Source organism: Carcharhinus amblyrhynchos, chromosome 14 (genome assembly GCF_965287045.1).
Source record: "Carcharhinus amblyrhynchos chromosome 14, sCarAmb.v2.hapA, whole genome shotgun sequence".
In the NCBI taxonomy this organism is placed as follows: Eukaryota; Metazoa; Chordata; class Chondrichthyes; order Carcharhiniformes; family Carcharhinidae; genus Carcharhinus; species Carcharhinus amblyrhynchos.
Genome location: NC_137337.1, coordinates 47,671,071 through 47,686,288, shown reverse-complemented (window position 1 = coordinate 47,686,288; position 15,218 = coordinate 47,671,071). Strand labels below are relative to the sequence as shown.

The window sequence follows — 15,218 nt, the reverse complement described above, 5'->3', positions numbered from 1 at the left end:
TTTTCTTTTTTTAAAATGCATACTAAACATGAAATTCTTTTTCTGTTTTGTTCTCTTCCTTTTCATATTTTCCTGTTTCTACAAACTTTTTCTGAAGCCATGACTAATAGATGAACTGCTCCCCATAACTTTGGTAATTTTACTTTTAGCTCAGTCGAGAATGCCCATGTAATGTCTATTTCTTCGTTCTCATCGGAAAATGCTAGTTTTCACTTGTGAACTTCTCAGTGGCATCAGTGAGTTTGACCACTTGTGTTATATGGCTTCCCATGCAATAGTGTTTTGATATATTTTCTAGATAAATATGGAACATTGAAATAAAAATGTGCAAGGATGATATTTTTAATGCATCTATACCTATACTTTAATAATGTTGAAATTAAATGAACACTGTGTAATTTTTAATTTATATTAATTTACACCCCTTTAATTAGAAAAACAGATATCTACAAAAACTAGTTTACAATTGGGATCTGCATACATTGTTCATTTTCTGGCTTTTGTCTTTCTATTTAGACACTAATAGTAGCCTGGATCAAAGCAAACTTGGATGTATATGTTTCCCGAGAACTGTGGGATGAATTGCTGGTGGTGTTAGCATCGCTTACATGCTGGGAAGAATTGATTACTGAATGGGCAACGACAATGGAAACCTTGACCAAAGTGCTGGCACGGCACTTATACAACCTAGACTTGCATGATCTTCCTTTAGATAAATTGAGTGAACAAAAACAGAAGAAACACAAAGGCAAAGGTATAGTTAAATGTTTGATTCTGTCTTAAACTGTTTGTCTAGCCTTTTTTACCTGTGGTATTATCAAAAGATCTCTCCTTGAACATAACGTAAGAAATAGGAGCAGGAGTAGGCCATCTAGCCCTTCGAGCCTGCCCCGCCATTCAATAAGATCATGGCTGATCTGAAGTGGCTCAGTTCCACTTTCCCACTTTCTCCCCATAACCCTCAATCCACTTGCCTACCAAAAACCTGTCTACCCGCGTTTTAAATATATTTAGCAAGGTAGCCTCCACCACTTCAACAGGCAGAGAATTCCAGAGATTCACCACCCTTTGAGTGAAGAAATTCCTCCTCAACTCTGTTCTAAACTGCACCCCCCCTTATCTTGAGGCTGTGCCCTCTAGTCCTGCTGTCCTTGACCCTCACCTATTTCTCATCTACAAGCTGCTCCTCAGCTAGGGTGACTGAATTAACTCAAGAATACGAGACACTTCCCTACCAACCTTATGCAGGCATGAAAAAATGATCATATCCATGCAATCTCAAATTTAAAAGGAAGTTGCAATTGCATGAATTATTTTATAATCCTAGTAACAACTTAACAGGGATAGAATTAATTGAGTATTGTTCAAACAAAAAATAATTAGACCGAAATCAGTCTTTCACATACAAGTTTTCACTTCCATTTCAAGAAAAGACTGATAGGTTGAGTAGTTTCTTTTTTTTTTAAAAATAAAAATACATTGTACACGATGTAAACATTCACTGAAGAATTCGTCTGAATTGGAACCATAGAACTATCAACAACCTTGTCAAATTTAAAGACCTGTAGACTTCTTGGGCAAACTTCATCTACATTGCATGCAAATTGAATACTGCATGCAATACTGCGTTTTCCAATACATATGACTACACTTCACAGTTACACACGTTGTTCTTGTGTTCAAAAGAAAAATACTGGACATAAAATGTCTGGTACTAGACAAATCAGCTGAAAACCAGACCAGCCACTACAAAACTCCACTGCAAAACTCCACTACACACAGTGACATTTGCTATCTTTGGATGGTTCTGCCAGTGTTACATTAATAGTTACTCTGAAAGGATTTGAACGAATAAACGTATTTCTAATTTCAGCATAACTATTCTTGCTCTTTCTCCTCCCCCCATTTCATAATATTGTCCAGAAAATTAGTTGAGACAGGCATTTAGAATTTTAGTGCAGCTAAGTGGATATGGAATGGCAATCTGACACTATCACTCTTAAAAAAAAAAGTTATGGCCCAGTGTCAGTTACCACAGGGATGCTGATGACAATCGGCTCAACCTCACCGCCATCTCTTTCGACTCCCTCCATTGTAGAAATTGTCAGACTGTCTGACGTTTCGTACCAGACAGGCAGAAATTTTCTGAAACTTGTATTGGGAAGCTTAAAGCCACTGTTCTCTGCTTCAGCCTCAAACTCCATTCCTTAGCCCCAATTCCATTCCTCTCCTTGTCAAATGTCTGAGGCTGAACTGGACTACTCACAACCCTGCTGTCATATTTGTTCAGAATTTGTACTTCCAATTGCATATCTGTGCTATTGTTAAAACTGCTTACCCCACCTTTGTAGCATTGTCCAACTCAGCTCCCGCTTCAATTTATTTACTGTTGAATTGTCACCCATGCTTTTGTTATCTGACTATTCCCAAGCACTCCTGGCCAGCCTCCCACGTTCTGTCCTCTGTAAACTTGGCCATCCAAAACTGCTGCCTATGTCTTAATTCGTACAAGTCCCTGTGCTTGTTGTCCTACATTGACTTCCAGGTAAGTGACTCCTAGATTTGAAAACTTATCTTTAGTTTCAGTTCTCTCCATGGCTTTCTCCTCTTTCCAGCCCACAAATTTTGTATCTGCATTTCTTAAATTCTGGCCTTTTTCACATCCATGATTTTAATTGCTCCACCATTGGTGGCTATGCCATCACCTACCTTGGCCTGAAGCTTAGGAATTTTATTCCTAAACCCTCTAACTCGTTCTGCCTTTAAGGTGCTTCTTAGTCATATTACTTTGACCAAGGTTTTGGTCACTTGCCCCAATACTTTATATTGCTCTGTGTCATATTCTGTTAACAATGCTCCTGTGAAATACCTTGGGACACGTATTTATAGTACGCCAATAAATAATTAAAAGTTGCTTTTTCTCATCTAAATTTTTTTGATTCATTCATGGGGTTAAGCCATCCCTGGTGAGGCCAATTAATTAGGCATACTTCTAATTGCCCTTGAAAAAATGTTGTGGAACTGCATATTCGAGCCTCTGCAGTCCATCTGATGTAGGAACACCCACAGTGCTGATGGGAAGGGATTTTGACCCAATGGCATTGAATAATGGTACGTGACTTGGAGGATGGTATTCCCATGTGTCTGTTGCATTTGCTGTAAGCGGTAGAGGTTGCTGGTTTGAGAGATACTGTCAAAGAAACCTTGGCAAATTACTCCAGTGCATGCTGCAGATGGCGGAGACTGCTGGAGGGAATGAACGTTTAAGATAGTGGATGGGGTGCTGATCAGATGGTATGTGCCAGATGTTATCAAGCTTGTGTTCTTGGAACTGCACTGATGCAGGCAAGCAAAGAGTAGATGGTGGACAGGATCTGAGGAGATGGGAATTACTTGCAGCAAAATAAAACTACCACTCCTGACTCTATCTTGGAGGGAAGGGCATTGATGAAGAAGCTGAAGAGAGTTGGACCTTGGACGCTATGGAGAACTTCTGCAAAAATGATGATTGGCCATCAACAGCCAGAACCTTCTTTACTTGTGCTAGGTATGACTCCAGCCACTTTTACCTTTTGGTATTCCGAGGAACTTCTGGAATTCAGCTCTTCTGTCCATGTTTGAACCAAGCTGGAATGAAGCCTAGGACCATGTGTTCCTGATTGAACCCAAGCTGAGCATTGTTGAGTAGGTGTCACTTCGTAGCACTATCCAAGACCCCTTACCCCCATTTGATGCTTGATGGAGTAATTAGCTGGAGTGCATTTGCCCTGCTTTTTGTGGACAGGTTATTTTCCACATTATTGAATTCCTGTGTTGTAGCTGTGTTGGAACAGCTTGTCTGGAGGCATGGCGAGTTTGGAATACCAGTCTTCGTTGCAGTCACAATGTTATTGAGACCCACATAACCTTTGATGTGTGCGGTGCACTCAGCTGATTCTTGATATCACGTTGAGTAAATTAATTGGCTCAAGGCTCAAGGCACCTATGATGGTGTGGATCTCAGAAGGATGCCGTAATGGATCGATCATCTGCTGGCTGTTGTGGCTGATAATAGTTGCAAATGCTTCAGCCTGCTTTTTTGCACTCATGCTGGATTCCACCATCATTGCAGGTGGGGATGTGGGAGAACTGCAGAACAGTTATCTGATCAGTTGGTAGTGGATTCACTTAGCAGAAGTAGCTCACTGTAGAGAGCGCTGTTTAGGGTGTTTGTAGTCATTTGTAGCTTCACCAGGTCATTACCTCATTTTTTGGTCTGGTTGATGTTGCTGCTGGCATGTTCTCCTTTTTTTTCATTGAACAAGAGTTATTGGTCTCTTGTCTTGATGACAATGATTATGTCAGGGGAATGCCAGACTGAGGTGTTACAGATTGTGGTGGGCTACAATTCTGCTGTTTCTAATGATCCACAATGCCTCGTGGATACTCAGTTTTGAGCTCTAGGATCTGTTCTGAATCCACCTAATTTAGCATGGTGATAGTCCACACAACATGATGCAAGGCATCTTTGATGTCAAGTTGGGTCTTCATTTCCAATGATTGTGTGCTAGCTATTCCTACTGTTGTTGGCTACCCCTTGAATCAAGGATGCCATCTACTTGATCGTGAGTTTCTGACATCGATCTTTGTGTTTTAACAGGCCAGTACTCAACCTGCAAATGTTTGGGCATGTAGAAGCCTGTGTGTGATTTTGTTTAACGTGGTCACCTTGAGGGGCTGTCATTGTCCACACAATTTTGATAGATTGGAGGTCAGATTTTGGTGATAACCACAATGATCTGCATTACTTTGTTGCTGCACCCTTCTTCCTTTGCAGCTGGTTTTCTTTCACCTGCTCTACCTTTGGGAATTTTTGGACTGTATTTTGTCTGGCACCTCTCCTCAACTTGGCCATCATGGGTGGTCCTATCAGGAATAGGAAGGTCCTGAAGGCATCAAGGGATTGTTGGAGTGGAGAAGCCTCTCCTCTACATCAAGATGATGATGATCCACAAAGGAATCTCACTCCAACCAATACTCTGTGAGCATGACATCAGTAAATTTTTCCCCTTTTGTTAATGTTCTCACTATATGCCCCATATACTGTCTAACCAGTATGTCCTTTCAAGACTTGGTCGCTAATGGTGCCAATGAACCATCCTTGGTAATGGACATTGAAGTCCCCATCCAGGGTATGTTCTGTGCCCTTGCTGCTCTCGGTGCCTCTTTGAAGTGGTGCTCAGAATGAAAGAGTACTTCTTCATCAGTTGAGGGAAAACAGTGGGTGGTAATCAACAGGAGGTTTTCTTTCCTGTGTTTGACTTGATGCCATGAGACTTCAGGGGTCCAGTCTCATTCCTTGAGAATTTGAGTCCACTCCCTCCTGGTTATAATACACTGCTGCCACACGTGATGGGCCTATCCTGCCTCTGGAGTTCTACTCCACAAAGCCAGTTGATGAAGGATAGATCTTACTGACACAAAGGATTCCAAGGAGGCTTGACATGATAGATGCCGAGAGCATGTTTCTCTTTCTGGAGAATCGAGTTTCAAAATCATGGGTTGCTCATTTAAGGTGGAGATAAGGAGGAATTTCTTCTCTCTCAGGGTCATTAATCTTAGGAATTCTCTACCACAGAGAGCAATAGAAGTTGGGCCACTGAATATACTCAAAGCAGAATTAAACAGATTTTTGATTTACAAGGGAGTCAAGGATTATTGGGGACAGCCAGGAAAGTGAAACAAAAGCCACAATCAAATCAGCCATGATATTATTCAATGGTGGAACAGTCTAGAGGCACCCCTTTCTTGTCTTGTGTTCTTATGATCATCAAATTTTCATAGCTGCCATTGAACTCGAGGATAAGCTAATGAGGTGCAAAACAAAGGGAGTTAGCAGTTGGAAAGAATTTAGATTTCATTCTGAGATTCCAGGTAATGGTTACTAGCCTTCACATGCGTAGATATATACAAGTACTTAAAGATGGAACTTCTAAGGCAAAGGCAAGCTATTAATAGGGGAGTTGAAGAGCAACTGGATGACACAGGAGTAAGAGTGGACTGAATTGAAAAAGCAATCCTAAATCATTTTAGCTCTTTTGGCCACATCTTCATGACAGTGTAGATCAAATCAACAGGAAAAAAAACGCTTTTCTGCAGAATGTTATTTGTCAGAGAAAAATATTTCTGAAAAAAAACATCCAAAGAGTCAGCAGATGCAGAAGGAAAACAATGGAAGCTAAATAAATGAATCTATGGCTGAATGCTGCTTTCAGGCCTGGGCATTATCTGATGAGTTACACTTAAAATATTGCAGGATTTGCTTTTGGCTGAACAGAATTGATTTTATCAGCATTATGAACGAATGTTTTGGACATCTTCATGATGCACACTTAACAGGTGGTACTGCAGAATTTGAATAAATGGATGAATAAGTTTAGAAATGAATTTAAAAGTCAAGCTTGTGAAGTTGTTCAATCCGTTGGTTTGGATATTAAGCAGACTAGTCTGGAATAATCTTAAATCAACAATCCCATTCAAAGTACATTACTGTTATCTGGGTAATCACAGCAAGATGAGTCATCTAAAGAAAACTGTGAAACTTGATTGAATGTCCAACTAATTCAAATGCCCAAAGACCAAAGAAAACGTTTTAAAAATGTGGAAAATGTGTACTTTAAATTTCCATCTTTAGCTCAAAAAACATGAAACTTGTCTTTTTTTGCAATCTGGTCTTCCTAATGGGTGTTCTGGTGCAGTAGATCGAACATTCCATTTTCAATAAAGTTGTGGGTTTTTGTGCCCAGGGCTAGTGAAGATAGTATAACATTGCATGTTTTATATACATACATAAAAATCACTCAATGTTTGGCATCAGCTACTTCCTTTGGTAATGAATTCCACAGGCTCACCATTCTTTGGGTGAAGAAATGTCTCCGTTCTAAATGGTCTACCCTGAATCCTCAGACTGTGACCCCTGGTTCTGGATTCCCCCACCATCGGGAACATCCACCCCATCTAGTCGTATTAGAATTTTATAAGTTTCTATGAGATCACTCCTCATTTGTCTGAACTCCAGTGAAAACAATCCTAACCAAATCAATCTCTCCTCGTACATCTGTCCCATCATCCCTGGAATCAGCCTGGTCAGCCTTCTCTGCGCTCCCTCAAGAGCAAGAATATCCTTTCTCAGAAAAGGAGACCAAAACTGTACACAATACATTAGGTGTGGCCTCACCATGGTCCTGTATAATTGTAACAACACATCCCTGCTCCTGTATTCAAAACCTCTTGAGATGAAGGCCAACGTACCATTTGCTGCCTTTACCGCCTGCTGCATCTGCATGCTTGCCTTCAGTGACTGGTGCGCAAGGACACTCAAGTCACACTGCACATTTCCCTCTCCGGATTTACAGCCATGCGCCCCCCCCCCCCCCCCCCCCCAACCTCAATTTTACAGTTATTAGAATCCTTATATTGCACAAAGAGACCATCTGACCCATTGAGCCTGCATTGACTCTCTGAAAGAGCATCCTACCCATGCCCGCTCCACATTATCCCTGTAACCCTATGCATTTCCACGGCTATTCCAGCCAACCTACACATCTTTGGACATTCAGAGTTAATTTAGCATGGGTCAATACACCTAAACCTGTACATTTTTGGATTATGGGAGGAAATTGGGGCACTGTGAGGAAACTCACGCAGACACCAAGAGATCGTGCAAATTTCACTTAGACAGTCACCCAAGGCAGGAATCGAAGCCTGGTCCCTGGCATTGTGAGGCAGCATTACTTGCCTACTTGCCACCATGCCACCCTGTATTGGTGTGTGTGTGTGTGCGCTAAAACCTGACTCTTTATGCAATTTTGTTGTATTTTCTTGGTGTTGCACACTAAAAGTATGCATCTCTAAACAACCACAGTTCATCTGACTAGTATAGTTTTTTTTCTGCTCAAGCAATTGCCCATTTAATCTCCACCACTTAGATACGGTTAAATATAATTAACAAGGGGACATGCCCAGAGATGGTGATGGAGGAGTCTGGGAATATTGCCTGAAAGATATGATGCTTTGAGAATGATTATGGTAGTCTGTTTCCTTGACTAGTCTGTGGTATAGCACTCCCAATTGTATTTCATATCCTCAGATGTTAGTGCAATTTGAGACAACTGTGTGTGGCTTGCTAGCCCATTTCAGAGGGCAGTTAAGAGTCAGACACTCAACCCTCCCTGTAGAGAACAACAAACCAAAAGAACAGAATTTGCTGAACAACCCCAATGAAAATACCAATGGACAAGATTTCACCTTTTTTAATAATTTAACAATCAAACCAAAACCAACAGGCAGTATAAATTACAAGTTAAGCTCATACAAAGAGAGATCCCAGTTTTAACAGGCAGTCCATTTAGCATATAAGATACCAATTTCGGGCACACAAAATCTTCAGACCAATTGATCTTCCTCGGATAGAGTTTTAGCTCCTTTCCTTCACAGATTTAGCCACCAATTTTTCTCAGGCAGTAACTCCCCCTGAACCTGAGATCTATGGGCATAATCTTCAACAAAATGGCACATTCCTCCAGAAATTCCTCAGCTTTTGCTCAAGATGGTCTTGATGGCATGGATCCAGCAGTATTATCTTTCTCTGAACTATCGTTGACAGCCCTGTATGCTGGCATGTTCTGGCCCTTTAAAGTAACTGAAACAGCAACCTTTTTTCCCTTGCTCCCAGTCTCAGATACAACATTTGTGTTCCCTTATCAACTGCACCACCACCTTTACCAGCAAACTTGGTTATGTGGACCTGGTTTTTCACTGGTTGGAGTCTTGTTGGAAGAGGTAATGTGTGTGTGCGGCGACATGTGCACACTCTGGCAGATGCTTGGAGATTGCTGATGTGTGCATATACTCAGTGGCCTGGCCTTGTGTGCATGTCTCTTTCTTGCGCTCTGACCCTCATGTCTCCTGTCTCAGGAGTCTGTTTCAGCTGTTGGGCAATATCCACTTCTCAATGTGTTGTCTGGGGGTCTATACTGGTACTCCCCTGGGCTTCTAATGCCCCAGACCCATCAGCACTGCTCACTCAGACTGTGCAAATCATGAATCTTTCACTCCAGGACTGCAGATTTACTTCCATAAAGGGCATTAGTGAACAGAATGGGCATTTGTGACAATCAGGTATTTCAGAATCAGTATTACTGATTTATTTTTTAAAATATTGTTGAAATTAAGTTTTTCAGCAGGCAGTGTGGGATTGGAAATTGTTTCTCTTTGCCAATCCAGTAGCATTATCACTGCCCTCAGTTCCCCTGGATTGTTGTGGTTTATATGTATGGTATGTGTTATATTGAAGCCAGTGACGACTTTGTTTGATCCTAAAAAATTGAATAATGCGAAATTGCTAGAACCTATTCACAAAGTGTTTATTTCAAGACCTTCAATTACAAGTATATTCTTTTTGGCTTTGATTCCTGAGACCAGGCTGCATTACAATGCTTGTTAGGTGTTTTCCTTTGCAAATTGTAGGCATTAATTATTGATTCACATAAGGCTGTGTGCCTCACTTGCATATGATTGCACTATAACATGGCAACACTCTCTTCTATCCTAACCTTTATTACAGCACCAAAGCCACAGATGGGACGTATGACTATGCTGCTAATTTTATGAAAGGCTTTGCTCTGTTGTATTTTAAACAGCATGAACCCACAATCACATGGTTGTTTAAACTTACCTTAGCAAGCATTCAACTGAATGTCAGTTGACTCCATTAAAAAGGACTAAATCTTAGTCTTTGCATTGTTCAGGATAAAACTGAGGAACTCAAGGTCAATTAAAAATAATTAGACTTGTTGTGAGTCTCCAATCTGTGCATTTCTGCTGGGCAATCCTGATTAGGCATCAGTTATCATTTGCAGTGATGAGTGTTGAAGATGGCGTAAGTGATCATATGAAATCAAGTGCATTGAGATCATGAACTACCTCCTTGAGAACTGACATTAACACACTTCAACTTCTGAATGCAATTTAGTGACATCATACTCTTTACAGATGTTGGTCAGCTTTTTTGCAGCAGACTGTCTAAAAGAATGGCAGACCATGGTATTTAGCAAATACATGCAAACTTGTGGAGCAATCAGTGAAGTAAAGTTTATTTATTAGTCACAAGTAAGCTTATATTAACACTGCAGTGCAGTTACTGTGAAAATCCCATAATCGCCACACTCCGGCGTCTGCTCGGGTACACAGAGGGACAATTTAGCATGGCCAATCTACCTAACCAGCACATCTTTGAGACTGTGGGAGGAAACCGGAGTACCTGGAGAAACCCACACAATCACAGGCAGAACATGCAGACAGTATACAGACAGTGACCCAAGCGGGGAATCAAATCCAGGTCCCTGGTGCTAAGGGGCATCAGTGCTAACCACTGTGCTGTCGCGTTGCCCATCCTCCTTCAACTTGGAACTTCCCCAGTGACTAATTAGCATCTTTTAAAGTATTCCTTAGGAAAGGCGGGGAAAAAAGAACTGATCATGGAGGCTTTGCTAAACCAAAGTTCCAAATTAGCTACGGTATTTATGGTACAGTTTTCCCAAAACTTCAATGTAATGACCTACAGGGGTCACTGATTCTGCATCAGAATGCTTCCTTCACATCCCATACTACAAAGAGAAACTTTCATAGGGCGTTCTGACTCCGTTCCTAATGAGCTCCGTTTATTGATGTGTGGATTGACGTGGAAAGAGTTGTATTTATTTACTATAGTGCATTTAATCTCTTCAGGATATTGCAAAATTCCTCACAGTAAATTAACTGCCTTTTGAATTATTATTGTTTTGTCAGCAAATGCTGCAGCTGGTTGACCGGGACACAGGTCCTACAAGCACAATAAGATGAATGACCAGCTAATCTGTTTTGTTGGTGTTGGTTAAGAAACAAATGTTGTCCAGGGCACTGGAAGGACCTTTTCTAGAATGATACCAAGGCATATTTATGAAAGATGGCACTACAACAGTGGAAATATCAGCCAGATGTGTGTACCCAGAATCTGGAATGAGCCCAGTAGTGACGATATTACTTGGCATAATTATTGTTACGCTGTTGGAGATTTGATGGCTTCATTTTGGCTTCAGGTCAAAATTAGTTGGCACAATGCTTAGATCCTAGGGAGCAAGAGACAACATGTAACTCTTGTCTACAATGCTTTCAGCTCCTGTACTTCTTTAGGCTGAACATCCTGAATCAAAGTAAGCTCAATTATTATAACATGCAGATGATGTATATAAATCAAAGGGCAAGTAAAATGCTGAAAGGAAGATTTTATGAGCTTATCTACCTTTTGCACATGTTGACAATATGCAGCAATATTTTGTGTTTATTGACAATGAGATGGGGGAGGATAAAACTGGCCAAAAGTTTAAAGCTTTACTTTAACTATCCATATAATAATTATTTTGTCTGATTTAGTTACTGAATTATCTAATCACTGAATGTTGACATACAAGTATTAACATTTTAATCCCTATGCTGCTGCTATTGAAATTTAGGTGGTGGTCACGGATGTCAAAAGTCAGCAGTTGATAAATCATTTTCACGAGGTTGGAGTCGTGATCAACCTGGGCAAGTGCAAATGAGGCAGCGAAGTGCTACCACTGCTGGTTCCCCAGGAACCGAAAAGGCAAGAAGTATAGTACGACAAAAAACTATAGGTAGGTAAAATTTGAAATTTCATCAACAGGACTTTTCAAAGTGATTCAGTGTTATCAAACATTTTTGAACTGCCATAACTGTATCCTTAAACAAGAATTTAGATAGTACGATTTCATTAATTATGACTTTTGTTTAAATGTTCATTTTGATAATGTGGTTGAATGGAATTGAATAAGCAGGTTTCTTGCAACTTGATGAAATAATCTAACTTATTTCAATTCCTTTGTCTATTGCAAGTACAACATTGATACAATGAATATTGGGCATAAATCTATTGAGCGAGAATTTTTGACACACATCTTCAATTCCAAGAATAGGCTCTCTCCACAGATTGCTTATTTTGACGTTTTCCAAGCTTAAATATGCTTAAGGATTAGCATTTCCAGTTCAGTTTTCAAAACAAATAATATTTTGTGAAAACCGCCCCCCCTTCCCCCCCCCAATGCTGTCTTAACCCATATAAATTTTGCTCTTCCATCAGTCTTGTCATTTCATGTGGCCCACCTTCCCATAATTATAATCTCAGATTGCTATCACTCACCATTTGTGACTTCTTCATTTCATGTCTAGTCTTAGAAAAATCTCTTTCTTAACCCCCAAATGTATGCAGCATCACTTTGATCTGCCTAGCCTTTAGCTCTCTTTGCCACAATATACTTCAGTTACTAACCTGCTCAATCACACTCTCACCTCTGCCTTTGCTGTTCTTATGCCCAGCAAAACCCCCCACTCTCCCATCTGATCATTCTCTCTTGTATCGCCCCCATCTTTGCTCCCTTAAATCCAAGGGGCACAGACTTGATTGGTGCACGTTTGGTTTAGCTATTTATTTCTAGATCGGACTGAACTACATCAAAACTTAGTTTGCCCTTCTTTATCAAAACTGTTAAATACTCTGGAATTATCTCGGAAAGCAGAGATAACCCTCTGTTACTGTTAGCCCTGTGGTGAAACCCCTTTCTCTTTCCATCTTCTCTTCTAACAACTTCTAATATACGAAGAACTTGTGAATTTCTTTGCCGTGAGACTGAGACCATGTGTTTGACTGCCCTTGCCACACCCTTTTCCTCCTTGTCCACCTAGCCAAGGTTCACCCCTGAAATCTCATCTTTTCTTTCCTATACACTCTCATGCCCTTTCCAGACTCAGTTATTCATGCAACTCTCCTGTCCCCTTGCCCCTATTCTGACTAAACCTAACATCTGGATTTTTTTTCCTGGCTCCCATACCAGCTAATGTTGTAAACATTTCTCTCCTCCAGTACTATCCACATTCCATTCAGATGTGTCATTCTCAATCTGTTCTTCATGAAATCTATCTTTTGCCCCATTGTTCTTGGGGGAAAATGTGTGGGGTTATGGGGATAGGGCAGAAGCAAGGGCCTGGGTAAGATACTCTGTCATAGGGTTGGTGGAAACTTGAAGGTCAGAAAGGCCTCTTCTGCATTGTAGGGATTCTATGACCATGAACCAACTGATCTAAAACTGAACCCACTATACCACCACTCGACATCTATTCCAGAAGAATATGTGGCCTCCTTATTCTTCATACCTCCGTACCATTGTTTCCATCACTGGATGAAGATTTTAGCATGATATAGCCTGTGAAGTTTCATCGCCTCCAGACTTTACTATTCAATGCTCTCTTGGCCAGCCTTTTATCTTGTGCTCCATACCTTCCAATACCTTGCTGTCCATGTCCTAATTTTCAAGTTGTATAAAGCTATAACCCATGTTCTCACTAACCAACATTGAGCCCTGGTTTGCCAATGCTTCGGTGTTAAAAATTTCCGAGAACTCTTTGTTTCTTTACCTCTGGCCTCGTTCATGTCCTCAACTTCCTTCACCCCAACATTTAAGTGTGCCATAAACAATCTACGCTTTCAAGCCCTGGAGTTTCTACCCAGAGAATGATCTCTTGAGGTGCTTCTTAAGAATTCCTCATTTTCTTTGTTCTCAGTATCTTCATCTTTGACTAGTATCAAATTTTTGTCTAATTACATTCTTGTAACATGCCTTGGGCTGTTTTGCTACGTTAACTGTACTGTATAAGTGCAAAATATTTTGACGGGGCCTGCAAGAGTCAAGTGAATAGACAAAGACTTACACTTTACATGGACTAAAGTTTGCTCTGGAAAATTGTAAGGACAGACCATTTACTGCTGCTGCTACTACTGATGACATCGGTTTTCACATGAGAACTAAGATATCGCTTTCTATTGGGCTTTTTTTGAGATGGGGATGGTAGCTTCTGATTAAGGAATGACTGGTTATAAAAAGATATGATCTGTGCCTCTTATTAGTTTGGCATTTAGCTGAAGGGTTTTGCAGCTAAATTGTTTGGGAAATTCCAAAAGTCTGGGTGGTGGTTAGCTCTGCTAGTTTGTTAACAGCTGAGCTCCCACCTTCTATGATCATCTTTCAAGCTAAAATTGCCTTTTAAGTTGTTCTGCCTAAAAATCTTGAATACAGTCTTCAATTAATGGGCCACTGTTCCCACACCACCTTTTCATATTTCACAACTCTCCTATGTCATGTGATGAATATGTAAATGGAGAAAAAAGGCAAATTGACTTTTCCAGTTTTCTTTGTTTGGTGCTTGTCTCCTACACACATGTTCAACTGATTACCTTGGGTCACATGAGAATGTAGGATTTCCTATTAAGAGAATCAGTTTCGGATCAAATGCAGTGGCATAGATCACAAGGGTTCAGGAGACCAAAAGTGACTGTGCTTATCTATCATGTCGTATTTGTACGTGCTACAAAAATGATTTTTCAAAAAGTCAAGTTAGATTTTATTACAGTAAATGACAAAGACATTACATGATGGGTAATCAATCTAGTTTTGAAAATAATCAATAATGGACCTGCATATTGGTCTGTTCTGTAAAGTAGTTGATTGTCTCTTGGGCACTTACACTGCTCCCATTTATATGCAAGTATAATTGTTTTCTGTAGAATTAAAAGCAGTTGATCTGCATATTACTAATGAGAAAAGTTTCTTTTCAATGCATTTGCACCCAAGTCAATCAGTTGTGGGTCTTTTATATCCTTCCCGAGCAGAATGTTTTTTTTTGAGTGAATAATTGGTTTACTTCACAATAAGCAAGATTCTTAATACCTTTGTCACAAAATTTAATAATCTGCTGCATACAATGCAATATGTGGAATAGGTCCTTAAGATTTTCTTTCCACGAGACCTTAGCTTGCACAGCATTTATGTAATGGTGATTAGAATTTATTAACTTCCAAATAATCACATGCGTTTTCAAGCTTGTGTTGTCTGTACGTCTGTTGCACAAAAATGGGATATAATCCAATTAAAATTTTCCGTTTAGTGGATTTTAAACATTGTTATATTATCAGAGATCCTGGTTCATAGAATGTTGACAGAATTAACTTCTGCAGTTGTATGTCTGTAGTTTACTTTTGTTGTCCTAGTTTTGTCTTTTTTGTGAAAGCACTTTTTTCATTACTATAGTACTACTCTTTGCTTTGATTTCCTCTTTTCTCTTCATTTTAA

At 40.1% G+C, this 15,218-nt stretch overlaps 1 protein-coding gene across 6 annotated transcripts in view; it reads left to right on the top strand.

Moving 5' to 3' along the window:
* Window positions 1–15,218, top strand: part of ralgapa1 (Ral GTPase activating protein catalytic subunit alpha 1) — a 247,344-nt gene that overhangs the window by 75,108 nt on the left and 157,018 nt on the right. For all 6 annotated transcript variants that reach the window (XM_080202818.1, XM_080202821.1, XM_080202820.1 and 3 more), the window contains exons 15-16: window positions 517–754; window positions 11,532–11,693. In XM_080202818.1, the coding sequence (XP_080058944.1) occupies window positions 517–754; window positions 11,532–11,693 (400 nt within the window). The remainder of the gene's footprint in view (window positions 1–516; window positions 755–11,531; window positions 11,694–15,218) is intronic.